At 41.4% G+C, this 16,307-nt stretch overlaps 1 protein-coding gene across 4 annotated transcripts in view; it reads left to right on the top strand.

Annotated features, from left to right (window-relative positions):
* Window positions 1-368: 368 nt before the first annotated feature.
* The window catches only part of HSD17B7 (hydroxysteroid 17-beta dehydrogenase 7), a 29,845-nt gene continuing 13,906 nt past the window's right edge, over window positions 369-16,307 (top strand). Inside the window, exons 1-6 of one of the 4 annotated variants that reach the window (XR_009493214.1) lie at window positions 369-439; window positions 2,489-2,692; window positions 3,869-3,961; window positions 7,657-7,771; window positions 13,539-13,733; window positions 15,497-16,000. Coding sequence is in view for 3 of the 4 variants with exons in the window: in NM_001083375.1 (NP_001076844.1) it covers window positions 405-439; window positions 2,489-2,692; window positions 3,869-3,961; window positions 7,657-7,771; window positions 13,539-13,733 (642 nt within the window). In the remaining variant the exon portion in view is untranslated. Of the gene's footprint in view, window positions 440-2,488; window positions 2,693-3,868; window positions 3,962-6,224; window positions 7,625-7,656; window positions 7,772-13,538; window positions 13,734-15,496; window positions 16,001-16,307 lie in introns of those variants that run through there. The other 3 variants (NM_001083375.1, XM_059882417.1, XM_015461268.3) reach the window with 3 other exon arrangements.

The following is a 16,307-nucleotide window of genomic DNA, read 5'->3' as shown; positions in this document are numbered from 1 at the left end:
GGGTATTCACCCTTCGTGAGCCGCGACTCCTCTACCAGCGCGCACCGCTAGGAGATCGCCCCAACCACTACAAAAGCCGGACGTCAGCGGGGCGGACCCGGGGCGGGACACCTTCCGAGGCCCAGGAGCAGGGACAGCTCGGATTGGCTCGGGCCTTGCGCGACAACGCGGCTCCGCCCCTCGGCCTATCTCACTCCATCCGGGCTCCTGAGCCGCGAGCGGCTGGCAGGCAGCGATGGAAGAGCCGCCCAGCGAGAAATCCGTGATGAAAAAGGGAGGCGGGGCCCCGCCGGGCCCTGATTGACGGCCCGGGGGCGTGGCCGAGGCGGGGCTATGGGTCCAAGTACGGGTGAGAAGCCTTGCTGGGCCCTTCTTTGGGGCGCCTGGTCATAGGGTGCGCAAGCATGCGGAAAGTGGTTTTGATCACCGGGGCGAGCAGGTGAGACCTCCTTCAAGATAGTGGAGGCGGCGGGGCTGGGGTCCAAGGGAGCAGGAAGTAACGAGCCAGGTGGACCAGCCACCGATCGACCGCAGGAGCTCCTGTAGCTGACCCTGCCTCGGTGGGGACAGGGCCGAGATCCTGTCCGGCTTTTCCCTGGGTTCCCCTGTGCGCGAAGGTACCAGGCCTGTCGGCGTCGTGAGCAGCACAGTAACGTGCTTTCAATTAAACATGACAGGGAAAAAAAAAAGTAGAGCGTCACTAAGAGATGTGTCTCAGTGACGATCCTGTCGGTATGCAGAGAAAGGGCTCTACCAACTCAGACCTCGCCCCCTTTCCTCTTTTGACTCTCTCATCACTGGTACATTAGACCAGATCACCATACATTTTGTACTCTCCCGGTTTTTTTCTGTGCTAGACTTCCGCCCCTAGAAAAATTTAAGCGTCCAAGAATGTTAGAATACGGGGGGCAAATATCTCACGTAACACAGTGCTAGACACCTAGTGTAAGTACTCTTCAGAGACTCAGAGAAAAGTAACTTTTTTCTGTTAAGGCGTGGAAGGAGTGCAAGTAACCATACTGCCGATGAGTAATTTACTCCGGGGGTTGGGTATTTGGATTCAGCCTCTGTTTTACTTTTCGTTTGTAGTTCAGTGAACAGTGTGTGGAGGATGAAACTAACCAAATCAGTTTTCTAATTGAGGCGTTTGGGGGTCGGGGCGGGGGCGGTGCGCGGGTGGATTAAGACTGAGGTTATGTTAAACGACATTTAAAATTAGTTCAGCTTTCAGTTATTTAGGCATGTCCTTGTTAACTAAGACAAACCTGGCAGGTGTCCTGTAATGGGCAGAATTTTAGTATACCCTCACCTGAATAACTTTAACAGCCAGTGTGGTGCTTTCTATGTTGATATGCTTAAATATCAGCATGCTTAATATTGCAAACATGCAAATATCAAATATGCTTAAATAAATCAAGCTTGATTTTGTGTTTGTTTCTTTTACAAATATTGTGATATGTGCAATTGTATATTTATAGTAAAGGCCTATTCTCAAGTGGGGATGAATAAACAAAACTATGGTTTATTCATGGTGCTAGACTCTTTGCCTGGAATCAGCTTTCAAGTCTTGGAAAAAGCCCACTTACCTAGGGTTTCACTGTTATCAGCCAACCTGATCCGACCTTTCTCCCCATCTACTGTGTGGTTTCACAATGCTCTTTCTGAAGGAGGTCATTGACACATGTACTCATCCCTAGGTGGGGAAGATCCCCTGGAGGAGGAAATGGCAACCCTCTCCAGTATTCTTGCCTGGAAAATTCCATGGACAGAGGAGCCTAGTGGGCAACAATCCATAGGGTCGCCAAGAGTCAGACACGACTGAGTGACTAAGCATGCAGCATGCATTCATGCCCACATCTCTTTCCTTGTAGCCATCTTATATTTCCTTTTCCTATCTTCTACTTAATCATCTTCCTGTTGGTTATTCAGTCCTAATAGTTGAGAGGGACTTGTCTCTTTTGCCATTTGCTTATACCTTACCCTAAAAGAGTCACCCATTACTTAAATTAGGAATTTCTGGTGCTGTTGATAATGGCCATGATATCAACTGATAGAAGAGCCCTTGCCCTTGAGAAACCTAGACAGTAGAGTAAAACATGCACACTGCTAACTGCTGAGATGCTCTTTTTAGCACTTGCTGGTGATGTATTGAATCACTTTCATGAGTGTCATGATCAGCATAAAATGAAAACCACTGACAGGATAAACTCTGTCTTAAATGCTAAAGGGCAATTCTGATTTGCAGTCATTCGGGTCATTGAGCTTTTGCAAAATGAAAGAACCACAAGCTGGACAACATCCTGAGCCAGTGACTATGAGAGTTGGAGGGTTCCCCACTTCTTTACATAGTTTTGGAGTGCTTTCTGTCTACCTGGGCTCCTGTCTGGGGCTCAAGTTGACAAAATCAGTCTTCTGAGCCAGAGAGAAGTTGCTTCTATTTGGCACCATCTCATTTAATGCATATTCGATATCTGAATTGTCCTCTCAGTGGCGTGGGCCTAGCCCTCTGCAGGCGGTTGCTGGAAGAAGATGATGCACTTCACCTGTGCTTGGCGTGCAGGAACATGAGCAAAGCAGAAGCTGTCCGCACCTCTCTACTGGCCTCCCACCCTGCTGCTGAGGTCTCCATCGTGCAGGTGGATGTCAGCAGCCTGCCGTCGGTGTTCCAGGCCACCAAGGAGCTCAAGCAAAGGTCTGCGTCTTATTGATGGCTTTTTTCTCATGTGATTGTGCAGTGCAACAGCTAATAGAATAAGAAGGGATGGGAAAATCTATAAAAGAAACAGGTGCAGTGTAAAAAGAAGTTACACTGAGGAAATCTGCAGAGTGACATATTATGCCTCAGTATACCATATTTTCATTCTTAATCACAATCATGACCATTCCATGAAGATTAATTTATGAGCATTTTTTGACATGCAGTCAGTTGTAGTCTTAGGTTAGTGTAACTCCTTTGATGTTTAAATACATTTTTTGCATCTTTGCTTTACATAATAAAATTCCATTAAGTATGTGAGGCAGGTGTTGACAAGTGAAGAAATTTCCCCAGGCCACTCACTAAAAATTTGTTCATATTGACTAATTGGCAGACAATAAACATTTGATAAATGTTTAGTATCTGAAGGGCTAGAGTCCTTAGATATGTAAGTTCTCAAAAAATGTACAATAAATTGCATATAGCTACACAGTGCATTTTTCTGGAGAGACAGGGCATGTTTTTTTCTTCTAAGAGGAATGAATAATAATTAGTTTAATTAATAAACTATTAATTACATTTTTGTAATTCAGGCCCTTAATAAGCAAGAGCTTCTTTATTTCCATGGACAGTAAAATGAACTTCAGTATATATAAGGAAAGCCTTCTTGGTAAAAGAATTGGCTGAAGAATAATATATTGTATTTCGTTTATGCTCGATAGCCATTTGCATTACTGTGTTCCCTGCTCTAATGGATATCTTGGTGTTCAGATTCCAGCATTGATGGATCAGATTATACAAATTTTACTTGTCAAAAAGGAAAGATGTGAATTTTTTTTTTCTAAAAAAGCAAAAACCTTTCTAAGACCAGAGGGAGTGTGGGTTTAATAGAGTTGCTGTGGTACCTTATTGGGAGGACTAAGCTGGAAGGAGTATTGATCAGAGAATATTTGATTTCAAGACCCAGTACAGCTCTCCAAATTCTGTTTGAAGCCACCATCAAAAAAAGAATACTCAAATATTTACTGGGCTAATTAAAAATGTTGAGAAGGTAGTACTGATGCCTTAGCTTGCTACAGCCATCTTTTTGTACTTTCTGTCCTTCGTGGACCTTCTGTATTCTAACTGCTCTAAGAGACAGCTAACAATCTTCTTTCTTGATTTTACTTGCAGGTTTCAGAGATTAGACTATGTATATCTAAATGCTGGGATCATGCCTAATCCACAGCTAAATATCAAAGCACTTTTCCGTGGTCTCTTTTCAAGGTAATTTCTATCTTCTAGATTAACTGATTGGAAGGAAGGTGTTTATTTATATATTTTTGCCTAGCTTTGCTGTCAGTCCATAAGTTGAGGGGGTGAGGGGGTGTGGAGAAGAATGAAGATAGAAAGTACATGTTGCAGCCATGTGGTGAAACGTGCTTTCGTCTTTGTGAGCAAAGTCATGATTCTGTGTTCTTGGTCCCCAGATATTCCAAGAATGTTACATGTTTTGGCAGGTCAGTTTTGGTCTGCCTCACTGTGTCCATTAGAACATTTCAGAACTAGGCAGAGTTGTCAGTGAGACTCTAATATCCAGGAAGGCAACTTGAGAAGCATTTCTCAGCCATGTGTCAGGCACTCTGACTAGTAGGCTGAGGAAATGTACAGGGCTAAATACCTTCCTGGGAGATTCTCAACACACATTCAGTCCAGTTCAGTCGCTCAGTCGTGTCCGACTCTTTGCGACCCCATGAATCACAGCACGCCAGGCCTCCCTGTCCATCACCAACTCCCGGAGTTCACTCAGACTCACACCAGTGATGCCATCCAGCCATCTCATCCTCTGTCGTCCCCTTCTCCTCCTGCCCCCAATCCCTCCCAGCATCAGAGTCTTTTCCAATGAGTCAACTCTTTGCGTGAGGTGGCCAAAGTACTGGAGTTTCAGCTTTAGCATCATTCCTTCCAAAGAAATCCCAGGGCTGATCTCCTTCAGAATGGACTGGTTGGATCTCCTTGCAGTCCAAGGGACTCTCAAGAGTCTTCTCCAACACCACAGTTCAAAAGCATCAATTCTTCGGTGCTCAGCTTTCTTCACAGTCCAACTTTCACATCCATACGTGACTACTGGGAAAACCATAGCCTTGACTAGACAGACCTTTGTTGGCAAACTAATGTCTCTGCTTTTCAATATGCTATCTAGGTTGGTCATAACTTTCCTTCCAAGGAGTAAGCGTCTTTTAATTTCATGGCTGCAGTCATCATCTGCAGTGATTTTGGAGCCCCAAAAAATAAAGTCTGACACTGTTTCCACTGTCTCCCCATCTATTTGCCATGAAGTAATGGGACCAGATGCCATGATCTTCGTTTTCTGAATGTTGAGCTTTAAGCCAACTTTTTCACTCTCCACTTTCATTTTCATCAAGAGGCTTTTTAGTTCCTCTTCACTTTCTGCCATAAGGGTGGTGTCATCTGCATATCCGAGGTTATTAATATTTCTCCTGGCAATCTTGATTCCAGCTTGTGTTTCTTCCAGCCCAGCGTTTCTCATGATGTACTCTGTATATAAGTTAAATGAGCAGGGTGACAATATACAGCCTTGACGTACTCCTTTTCCTATTTGGAACCAGTCTGTTCCACGTCCAGTTCTAACTGTTGCTTCCTGACCTGCATATAGGTTTCTCAAGAGGCAGGTCAGGTGCTCTGGTATTCCCATCTCTTTCAGAATTTTCCACAGTTTATTGTGATCCACACAGTCAATACACATTAGTGGCTTCCAAAAATGTTTAACTACAACCTACAGTACTACTACTATTAGTAGTAGTACAGTAAGAAATAAATCTTTTTTGTGACCCAGTGTACTTATTCATGGATTTCCCAGGTGGCACAGTGGTAAAGAACCTGCCTTCCAGGCGACGTGGGTTCGATCCCTGGGTCAGGGAGTCCCTGGAGAAGGAAATGGCAACCAATCCATTCCCGTATTCTTGCCTGGAAAATTCAATGGACAGAGGAACCTGGCATGCTATAATCCACGGGGTGGCAAAGAGCCAGACACAACTGAGCAACTGAGCACATCCATACTTATTCATAAATAGATGTTACTCTTACTTCATGCTACTTCCTATACTGCTACTTTTGTTTTACTTTTCTGCCATTCAACACACACACACTCCTACACACAAAATCACATGCTGGTCTTGACCTATTACATTGATCTCACAGCAAATCACTGTCTTCCTGTATTCAATGCCTCAGGAATTCCCTATGATAAAAAAGCCTGCTTCACTTTGTTACTTTGTTCAGCAGTTAGACATCAGTGTGCAGGGGAAGACTTTTTCTTCTTGGCATGACTCTTATTCCCCCAGGGCAGTTGATTTGTATTAGGTTGGTGCAAAAGTATTGTGGTTTTGCATGGTTGAAATTTGCTATCTGATATTGGAATACATTCTTAAATAAATGTGGTTATGTTATACATTGTTTTAATGCACATTTCTCACTTTGTTTTTTGCTAATGACTTATTACTTCCTATGTATTTTATATTTTTTTTAGACTAGGAAATGATGTTAGACAAAAAGAAAATTCAAGTGATTTTCCTATTTGAGTTCAAAATTGTTCATAAGGCAGTGGAGACAACTTAGACCAACAACACATTTGGCCCAGGAACTGCTAACAAACATACAGTGCAGTGCTTGTTTGAGAAGTTTTGCAAAGAAGACGAGATCCTTGAAGATGGGGAACTCAGTGGCCAATGGTCAGATGACAGTGACCAACTGAGAACAATCACTGAAGCTGATCCTCTTACAACTGCATGAGAAGTTGCTGAAGAACTCAGTGTTGACCATTCTATGGTAGTTTGGCATTTGAAGCAGATCGGAAAGGTGAAAAAGCTTGATAAGTGGGAGCCTCATGAGCTGACTGCAAATAAAAAAAATCGTCATTTTGAAGTGTCATCTTCTCTTATTCTATGCAAAAACAATGAACCACTTCTCAGTCAGATTGTAATGTGCACTAAAAAGTGAACTGTGTATGACAACTGACAACAACCAGCTCGAAGTGTTTGGACCAAGAAGAAGTAACTGGTGACAACCAGCTCAGTGTTTGGACCAAGAAGAAGCTCCAAAGCACTCCCTAAGCCAAACTTGCACCCCAAAAAGTGTCGTGGTCACTGTTTGGTGGTGTGCTGCCATTCTGATCCACTACAGCTTTCTGAGTCCTGGCGAAACCATTACATCTGAGAAGTAGGTTCACCAAATCAATGAGATGCATCGAAAACTGCAATGCCTGTAACTGCTTTAGTCAAGAGAGGGAGCCCAGTTCTTCTCCACGACCACACATTGCACATCCAGTGCTTCAAAAGTTGAATGAATCGGGCTATATAAAGTTTTGCCTTATCCACCATATTCACCTGATCTCTTGCCATCTGACTATGATTTCTTCAAGCATCTTGACAACTTGTTGCAGAGAAAATGCTTCCACAACCTGCAGGAAGCAGAAAAATGCCTTCCAAGAGTTTGTGGAATCCTGAAGCATGTATTTTTATGCTACAGGAATAAACAAACTTACTTCTCATTGGCAAAAATGTGTTGATTGTAATGGTTCCTATTTTGGTTAATAAAGCTGTGTTTGAGCCTAATTATAATGATTTAAAATTCACAGTCTGAAACCACAATTACTTTTTCACCAACCTAATAGCTTGATTTGGAATGAAGGGAAGAGAGTTTTTGCAGCAGGGTTTTGAGAGGCTCAGGTTCCTGTTGGTTGTATGGACTATAAGTATATAGGTTGAACTGGGTGCAAGAAAGCATTTTTGCATTTGATTTAGTGCCCAAAATAACCCGCTCTGAGAAATAAGTATTTCTGTTCCTGTTATTACAGAAGCAAGGAGAAGTTGGGGGGTCAGGGAAGGCAGGAGGGGTATCTCTTTACTATCTTCAGTTAAAGAAGCTTTAAAATGTCATACCATTGTCTTCTGCTGTTTCAGAAAAGTGATTCATATGTTCTCCACAGCTGAAGGACTGCTGACCCAGAATGACAAGATAACCCCTGATGGGCTCCAGGAGGTGTTTGAAACCAATGTCTTTGGCCACTTTATCCTGGTAAAAAGGTTTTAGGCTTCGTAAGCAACACTTAGTGCTGCGATCCTAAACACGTGTGCAGATATGTCCAGTGCTGTGTTGTTAAGCTCATTAGTTTATGGATGGCATTGCATCTTTGAGTGTTTAAATGGGGTGATGACTCTTTGAAAACATTGCTTCCCTGAAGCAGCCTGCTGGTGTATTTTTTCCTTTGGACATCAACTTCAGAGAGCGGAAAGTAAAATATGAACACACAAGCGCTTTTAGAAACAATGAACAGAACTGAGGAAGTGCACAAGTCCTGTTCTACATGGTCTTTGAAACTGGGCTTGTCATTAGATAGGATGGGGTAACAGACAAGACACTATTAGATGGTACTTTAATCTTTTACTGTCTTGATGTGATTTCTTAAGCCTCCAAACTGATGTGTTACAATTCCAGGCATGCATATAAAGCTAAGCAAGGGATGTGCAAATTGCCTAAGTTGTTCTGTGTTCTTGCCTCACATTTAGTCTCATAAGACAGCTTTACTACCTAGATTAAGTAATGCCCAGCTCTGTTGCCAGTTGCTTTTAATTCTTTGGTATTAGAAGAACTCTTTCTGATGCATAGAATTTGTATCTCTGACACTTTTAGATTTATGATCATTTTTTTTTCACCTTAAATATAATTTCCCTCATAATTGGACCTTCTTGAGGGCTAGCTGTAAATATAAATATAATAACTTAAGATGTACATAAACATTGGAATATTGTGAAACCACTAAAAGAAAAGATCTTTTGCACTTAGATGGGATAGCCATTAGTATTTTATTATTGAGAAGAAACAGCTGGTTGTGCTATGTATAGTGTGGCCTCATTTGTATAAACAAATACACAAATGATACAAATGAAATTGGGAACCCCTTTGAACTGGGGTACCAGAATATCAGAAGTGAGTGTGAGATTCATGTACATTCTAGATCCTTTAGCACTTAAAAAACAATGTGGTATTGCTTTTTCAATGATAAAAGTTAAAATATAGTCAGGATAGGATTGAATTCATATTTGATCATGTTTTATAACTCTTCAGAGATTCATCTAATGTATCTTATGTTTTTATAATCCTCTCATTCTTTGCCCTCTTTTTGAGTTATTAAATTAGTTGGCAATGATAGAGGGTAAGTTAATGTTAGTATTAATAGTCTGTCAACTTTTTGATGAATCTACTGTTTAAAACATCAAGTTGTTAAGGAAATCTAGTATTTTGGGGTAATCCAGTTTGGGGGAATGGCAGAGGAGAGTTGTGACCAAAGGCACAATTATCACAGGTATCCTGGTGACAGGACTTAACATTGTGTATCCTTATGTAGGTAGGCCTAACAGCAGGGGTTTGGGGATTGATTTATCAAATAAAATAACAGGAAGGCTTATGATGCCTTCTACTCTCTCCAAATCACTTTTAGGAATCTTACCACTTTGTGGAACACAAACTTGGATTCTAGGTCCAGGTATAAATGTGTTATGTGAATGGTTCCATCCCCAGTTTGATTATAAATGATCAAAATTTTGTTAGATCATTAGAAGAAGACTAGAGATAGTTAGAAGACTAGAGATAATTTCTGTAAAGTTCCAGGTACAGTGCAGTATACATTGTGGAACCAGATAACTGAGTTAATCTCATGTTCATGGATTCTCTCGATTTGATGTAAATATTCATTGCAGATCTGCAAGCATTCCTAGATATTTCTTTAATAAAATTCTAATTTTAGGATAGCTCTAGATTTACAGAATTATTGCAGAGAGATTTTCTGCATACTCTAGGCCTAGTTTCCTCTATTATTATTATCTTTTGGCTGCATCATGCTGCGTGTGAGATTTTAGTTCCCCCACCTGGGCTTGAGCCTGCACCCCCTTGCGTTAGAAGCTTGGAGTATTAACCACTGGACCACCAGGGAAGTCCCAGTTTCCTCTACTATTAACATCCTACATAGTTTGGTAGATTGTCACAGTTAGTGAACCAATGTTGATATATTTCTATTAACGAAACTCCATACTTTATTCAGATTTCTTCAATTTTGTGTGATATCCTTTTTCAGTTCTAGCATCCCATTTAGTAGTTAAATCTCACATTACATTTAGAAGTCAAATCTCCTTAAGCTCTTCTTGGTCGTGATAATTTCTCACACTTTCCTTGTTTTTGATGACCCTGGCAGTTTGGGGATTACTGCTCAGGTGTTCTGTACCTGGTTCCTTATTGGGATGTGTCTGTTTTCCTCATGACTAGATTTGAGAAAATGTGTTTTTGAAAGGAAGGCCACAGAGATAGAGTGCCAGTGTCGTCACGTCCTGTCAGTGTGTCTTATCAGTGTTGACGTTCTCTTTGACCCGCTGACCTGAAGTAGTAGTTGTCAGGTTTTTCCTTTGTCAAGTTGCTTCTTTCTCCCGTAGTAGTCTTGTGGAAGAGAGTTACTTTGTGCAGCCCACACTTGGTGGTGCTTGGCCTTCTTAACCATGGAGTAGCTATTTGAATTATTTGGAGTTTTTCTGCAAGGGAGATATGTCTGTTCTCCTCCACTTAATTCTTTATTCAGCCACTTATTTATTGGCCTATTATTCCTTAGTAAAGCTGAATAAAGGCATTTGTGACATCCATGCAGATTCATGGATATGCATTTTCTCCTTTGAATTATAAACATTATTTTCTTACTCGAATGATTTTAGCTTGGGCCATTGGACCTCTTTCAGTTGGAACTTTTATATCTTTTTCAAAAACTTTTATGGAAGTATAGTTGATTTACAATGTTTTGTTAATTTCAGGGGTACAGAAAAATGATTAAGTTATATATACGTGCATATGTATATCTATATACATACATATCTTCTTTTTCAGATTGTTTTCCTGTGTAGGTTATTACAAAATATTGAGTATACTTCTCTGTGCTATACAGTCCTTGTTGGTTATCTTATTTTATATATAGTAGTAGGTCCCGCCCACCTTTACCCTTGGGTAACTGCAAATTTGTTTTCTATGTCTGTGAGTCTACTTCTATTTTGTAAGTAAATCCTTTTGTGTCACTTTTTTCTAGATTTCACATATAAGTGATATCATGTATTTGTGTTTCTCTGACTTCACTTAGTATGATAATCTCTAGGTTCATCCACGTTGCTGCAGATGGCGTTATTTTGTTCATTTTATGGCTGAGTGATATGTGTTCTTGTGTGTATGCACGCACCACATCTTTATCCATTCATCTATCGGTGGGCATTTAGGTGGTTTCCATGTCTTGGCTATTGGAAATGGTGCAGCAATGTGCATCATGGTGAACGTGTCTTTTTGAAGTATGTTTTGATAGCTCTGTTTTTAATAGAGCTCTGTCATACTGTTCTCCATAGTGTCTGTACCAATTTATATTCCCATCAGCAGTTTAAGAGGTTTCCTTTTTCTCTGTACCCATTCCAGCATTTGTTATTTGTAGACTGGTGTGAGGTGATACCTCATTGTATTAATAGTTTTGATTAGCATTTCTCTAATAATGACTGATGTTAAAAATCTTTTCATGTGCCTTTTGGCCATGTGTGTATCTTCTTTGGAGAAATGTCTAGATCGTCTACCCATATTTTGATGGGGTTGTTTGTTTTTGGATATTGAGCTGAATAAGCTGTTTGTGTATTTTGGAATTAATCCCTTATGGGTTGCATTGTTTGTAAGTATTTTCTCCCATTCTGTAGGTTGTATTTTTTTATATTTATTTTTTCAATTTATTGTTTTACTTATAGTTTCCTTTGCTGTGCAGATGCTTTTAAGTTTAACTAGATCCCATTTGTTTAGCTTTGTTTTTATTTTCATTACTCTAGGAGGCATATCCAAAAAGATATTGTTGTGATTTATGTCAAAGAGTGTTCTGCCTACGTTTTCCTACAGGAGTTTTATAGTATCTGGTCTTACATTTAGATCTTTCATCCATTTTGAGTTTATTTTTGAATGTGGTATTAGAGGATGTTTTCATTTCATTCACTTGCATGTAGCTGTCCAGTCTTCCCCATGCCAGCTATTGAAGAGACCTTTTCATGCTATGTGCTTCCCTCCCTTGTAGATCATTTGACCGTAGGTGCGTGGGTTTACTTCTAGGCTTTCTATCCTGTGGCACTTCTATATCTTTGACATAGCCTCATCACTGTGGCTTTCGGGTTTTGTTTTGTGCATGTCCTTCCTGACACCACATGATGCTTAAGACTCACGTTATATATTTCCTATCCCAGTCTCAGAATCAGACATTTCTCTGAGGAGATCTGTTTCCTTTTATTGGAGGATGGTATTAGAAACCAAGATCTGGTGCTCCTTGCTGTTGAGATAGCATGTGCTTGTAGGCCCTCTCAGCTCACAGAGCAAGGACATATCTTGGTTTTGTTCAGTCTCCCAGTCATGTCTGACTCTCTGTGGCCCCATGGAACTGTAGCACACCAGGCCTCCCTGTCCCTCACCATCTCCCAAAGCTTGCCCAAGTTCATGTCCATTTTATCTGTGATGCCATCCAGCCATCTCATCCTCTGATGCCCTCTTCTCTTTCTGCCCTCCATCTTTGCCAGCATTAGGGACTATTCCAGTGAGTTGGCTGTTTACATCAGAGGACAAAAATGCTGGAGCTTCAGCTTCAGCATCAGTCCTTCCAATGAATATTCAGGGTTGACTTTCCTTAGGATTGGACTAGTATAATCTTCTTGCCGTCCAAGGGATTCTCAGGAGTCTTCTCCAGCACCACAGTTTGAAGGCATCAATTCTTTGGCATTCTGCGTTCTTTATGGTCCAGTTCTCACAACCATATGTGACTACTGGGAAGACCATCACCTTGACTACACAGACCTTTTTGGCGAGTAATGTCTCTGCTTTTCAATGTACTGTCTAGCTTTGTCATAGCTTTCCTGCCAAGAAGCAACCGTCTTCTGATTTCATGGTTGCAGTCACCTTCCACAGTGATTTTAGAGCCCAGGAAGAGGATATCTGTCACCGCTTCCACCATTTCCCCTTCAGTTTGCCATGAAGTAATGGGGCTGGATGCCATGATCTTAGTGTTTTTAATATTGAGTTTTAAGCCGGCTCTTTCACTCTCCTCCTTCACCCTCATCAAGAGTCTCTTTAGTTCTGCTTTGCTTTCTGCCATTAGAGTGGTATCATCCGCATATCTGAAGTTGTTGCTGTTTCTCCCTCCTATCTTGATTCCAGCTTGTAACTCATCCAGCCTGACATTTCTCATGATATGCCCAGCACATACGTTAAACAAACAGGGTGACAGCAGACAGCCCTGTCGTACTCCTTTCTCAAACTTGAACTAATCGGTTGTTCCATACAGGGTTCTAACTGTTGCTTCTTGACCCACATACAGATTTCTCAGGAGATAGGTAAGATGGTCTGGTGTTCCCTTCTCTTTAAGAGCTTTCCACAGTTTGTTATGATTCTCACAGTCAAAGGCTATAACGTAATTGACGAAACAGATGTAGATGTTTTTCTGGAATTCAAGGAAATATCTATGTGCATGCTAACCCATTTATATATAAATATCTATAAATATTTTGTATGTAACATCTGAATCTTTATTAAGCTAAACATGAGTTCACACTGATGTCTCTGACTCTAATCCCTTACCACATGGATCAGTCTAAACTCCTTCTCTTGCTTACTTGTGGCCCACTCTACCAATGACACACCTGTTCAATTCTAGTGTACATTTATATTGGTTTCAAAATTGTTATCTTGTAATCCCTTAGTATATTTTGATACTTTTTTTTTGTTTCTTTTATTCCTCATTCAGATTCAGGAACTAGAATCTCTCCTGTGTCACAGTGAGAGTCCATCTCAGCTCATTTGGACATCATCTCGCAATGCAAAGAAATCTAATTTCAGCTTTGAGGATGTCCAGCACAGCAAAGGCCAGGAGCCCTACAGCTCTTCCAAATACGCGATTGACCTTCTGAGTGTGGCTTTGAACAGACACTTCAACCATCAGGTAGCCTGTCTCAGCAATATGGAGATGGCAGGGCAGTGTTTGCTGAACCAGCACTGATTGCTTAGTAAAATGGCTGGCTCCCTATTGTAGTGTGAAGATGAAATATTGTTTCTTGAGCAGGATTGCTGTGAGGACAAGGTAAGACATGACAAAGAGTGGCAGTTGATGTATAGGAAGTTTTAGAGCAGAGATAATGAGCTCCAGACTTGTAGGTATATGGGGGTTCATTTACCAGTCTGTAGCTCCTCTGGAGCTATAATTTATATAACAGAATGACACTACTAACGATATCAGTAGCTCCTGTTAAGCATTTGCCGTGTGTGTCACTTAATACCTTTCCCGTCACAGTGAGGTGGGTCTGAGTATTCCTATTTTCATACGAGGACACTAAAGTTTGGAGTCCTTATTAAAGTCATTTACCCAGAAGTCACACAGTCAGTAAAGGGTAGAGCTCAGAGCTGAGCTCAAGGCTGTCTAACTTCAAGCTTGGACTTTTCCCATCAAGCCGTGCTGCCTCCAGTGTTATATCCAGTGTTACAGGACAGCTGGCAGTTAGAAAGCCCTTGGAGAGTGAGGATCTCTGGTGAGGCTGCAGAGGTTTGTCTTTTGAGGACTGGATTTAGAGAGCAACCCTTGTCAGACATGCTGGCTTCTGTGGCCTCTGTGGTCTGGAACTTAGTGCTTTTTTGTATGTTTCTCTTGCCCAGGTCCAAAATTTTAACTGGAAATCTCCAGTCTCTCCTGTGGGCATTTTCCTTTGCTTGCTTTGACTGTGTTTTTTGAATATGGAACTGGGGAGAAATTTAACTCTGACAATATTTACAAAAGCTGACCATTTTTAGGGTACTGACCCAGGCTGAAAATTGAGGAGGAAGGAGAAATAAAAGGCAGTGCAGAAACTATTTGCCCTTAAGGGGCTGTTTTTGATCATCCATTAGATACAGCAGTCTAAACCTTATGTAATGGTTTAGATCTGGTTGATTCTGGAATGGAGACCTTCATCAGCTGGAATTCTCACTTCTGAGAACTGGCTCTTAGGATTAAACCTCTTAGTGAAGAGGATGGTATAAAAGTAGAAGCTATGAGCACATTCTCTAGAACTGCTTTTGAATTCTGGCTCTGTCACCTCGGACAGATTATTTAATGTCTTTGCACTTCCAGTTTCCTCATCTGAGAAACAGGGTTAATAATAGTGTTTGCCTCATAGATTTGCTGGGAGGATTGAGTGATTGGAGTGGTATGAAGCATTGACAACAATGCTTTGTGTTAGAATGTGCCTGTGTATGTGTATGTATCTGTACATATGTGTACTATGTGCATGCATACATGCATGAGTATGCCTAGCCATGTGCACATGTGTGGGTTTTGTATGTTTGTGAACATGTGTATGAAGGTGACTATGTGTGGTTATGTGCTCATGGCTGTAGGTGTCTGGTCATGTGGTCTGCATCTGTTCATGTGTGTGCTTATGTGTTTGTTTGTTGGCTGTTGTTATTATTGTTATTATTCAGGCTCAGTGTGTTGGTCCACATGTGAGCCTCCTCCTGAGATTTCTTGGGATGTTTAAAAACTGTCACAACTGCTTGTCCTCTGGAAACTCCCTTTTAGGGATAAGGTCAGAGTGGATTTAGCTTCTTTTTTCATAAAAAGCTCTGAAATTTTGCTTGTCTCAATTGTCAAGTTTTGGGATTTCATCTTTAAAGAAAAAAAAAAAATTAGCTAATGCTGCCAGCTCCTTTAAAATCTGTGTGATTGGTTTGTAGCTCATGATCGTTCTACCTTGGCTTTTATGAAGAAAGAAGTAGCTAAGAAAGAACTACCTCCCTTTGAAGACTTGTATGACTGGAAATGTTGGATCCCTACAGGCTGCCTGGGAGAAGGCAATGGCGCCCCACTCCAGTACTTTTGCCTAGAAAATCCCATGGACGCAGGAGCCTGGTAGGCTGCGGTCCATGGGGTCGCGAAGAGTCGGACACGACTGAGCGACTTCACTTTCACTTTTCACTTTCATGCATTGGAGAAGGAAATGGCAACCCACTCCAGTGTTCTTGCCTGGAGAATCCCAGGTACGGGGAGCCTGGTGGGCTGCCGTCTATGGGGTCGCACAGAGTTGGACACGACTGAAGCGACTCAGCATCAGCAGCATAGGCTGCCTGATAGACTTTACCTGTCCATGAATGACTCCTCCTGTCACACAGCCTTGAGAAATACTCAGGGTCGTCACGCTCATTCCTTCAGATGAAATGTGTGAAGGGACTTCAGTTTAGGTAAGATGGCCTCCTTGCTTGTTTCTTTTGTTGCTCAATGTCAGAAAGTCGTGTGTGTTGAAAGCCCTGGATTTTAGTTCACAGATGTCTTCATTTAGGGCTGAATAGGTCCTAACTGTCCCTGGCTAGTTCCCAGATTAAGAAATTCTCCTTAGCTATCTTTGGGGCAAAATATTTGGGAAGAATTTTTGGTCTGTAAAGTTCCTGACTTTTTTCAGAGGACTGCTGGTCAATCAAGGGGATTCTCAGGTCTAAATTATCCACATCAGGCACCACCAGGCCCTGCAGCAGTGAATAAAGGAAGCCA

This window comes from Bos taurus, chromosome 3 (genome assembly GCF_002263795.3).
Source record: "Bos taurus isolate L1 Dominette 01449 registration number 42190680 breed Hereford chromosome 3, ARS-UCD2.0, whole genome shotgun sequence".
Taxonomy (NCBI): domain Eukaryota; kingdom Metazoa; phylum Chordata; class Mammalia; order Artiodactyla; family Bovidae; genus Bos; species Bos taurus.
Note: the sequence above shows the minus strand (reverse complement) of the source record. Positions and strands in the feature narration are given on the sequence as shown.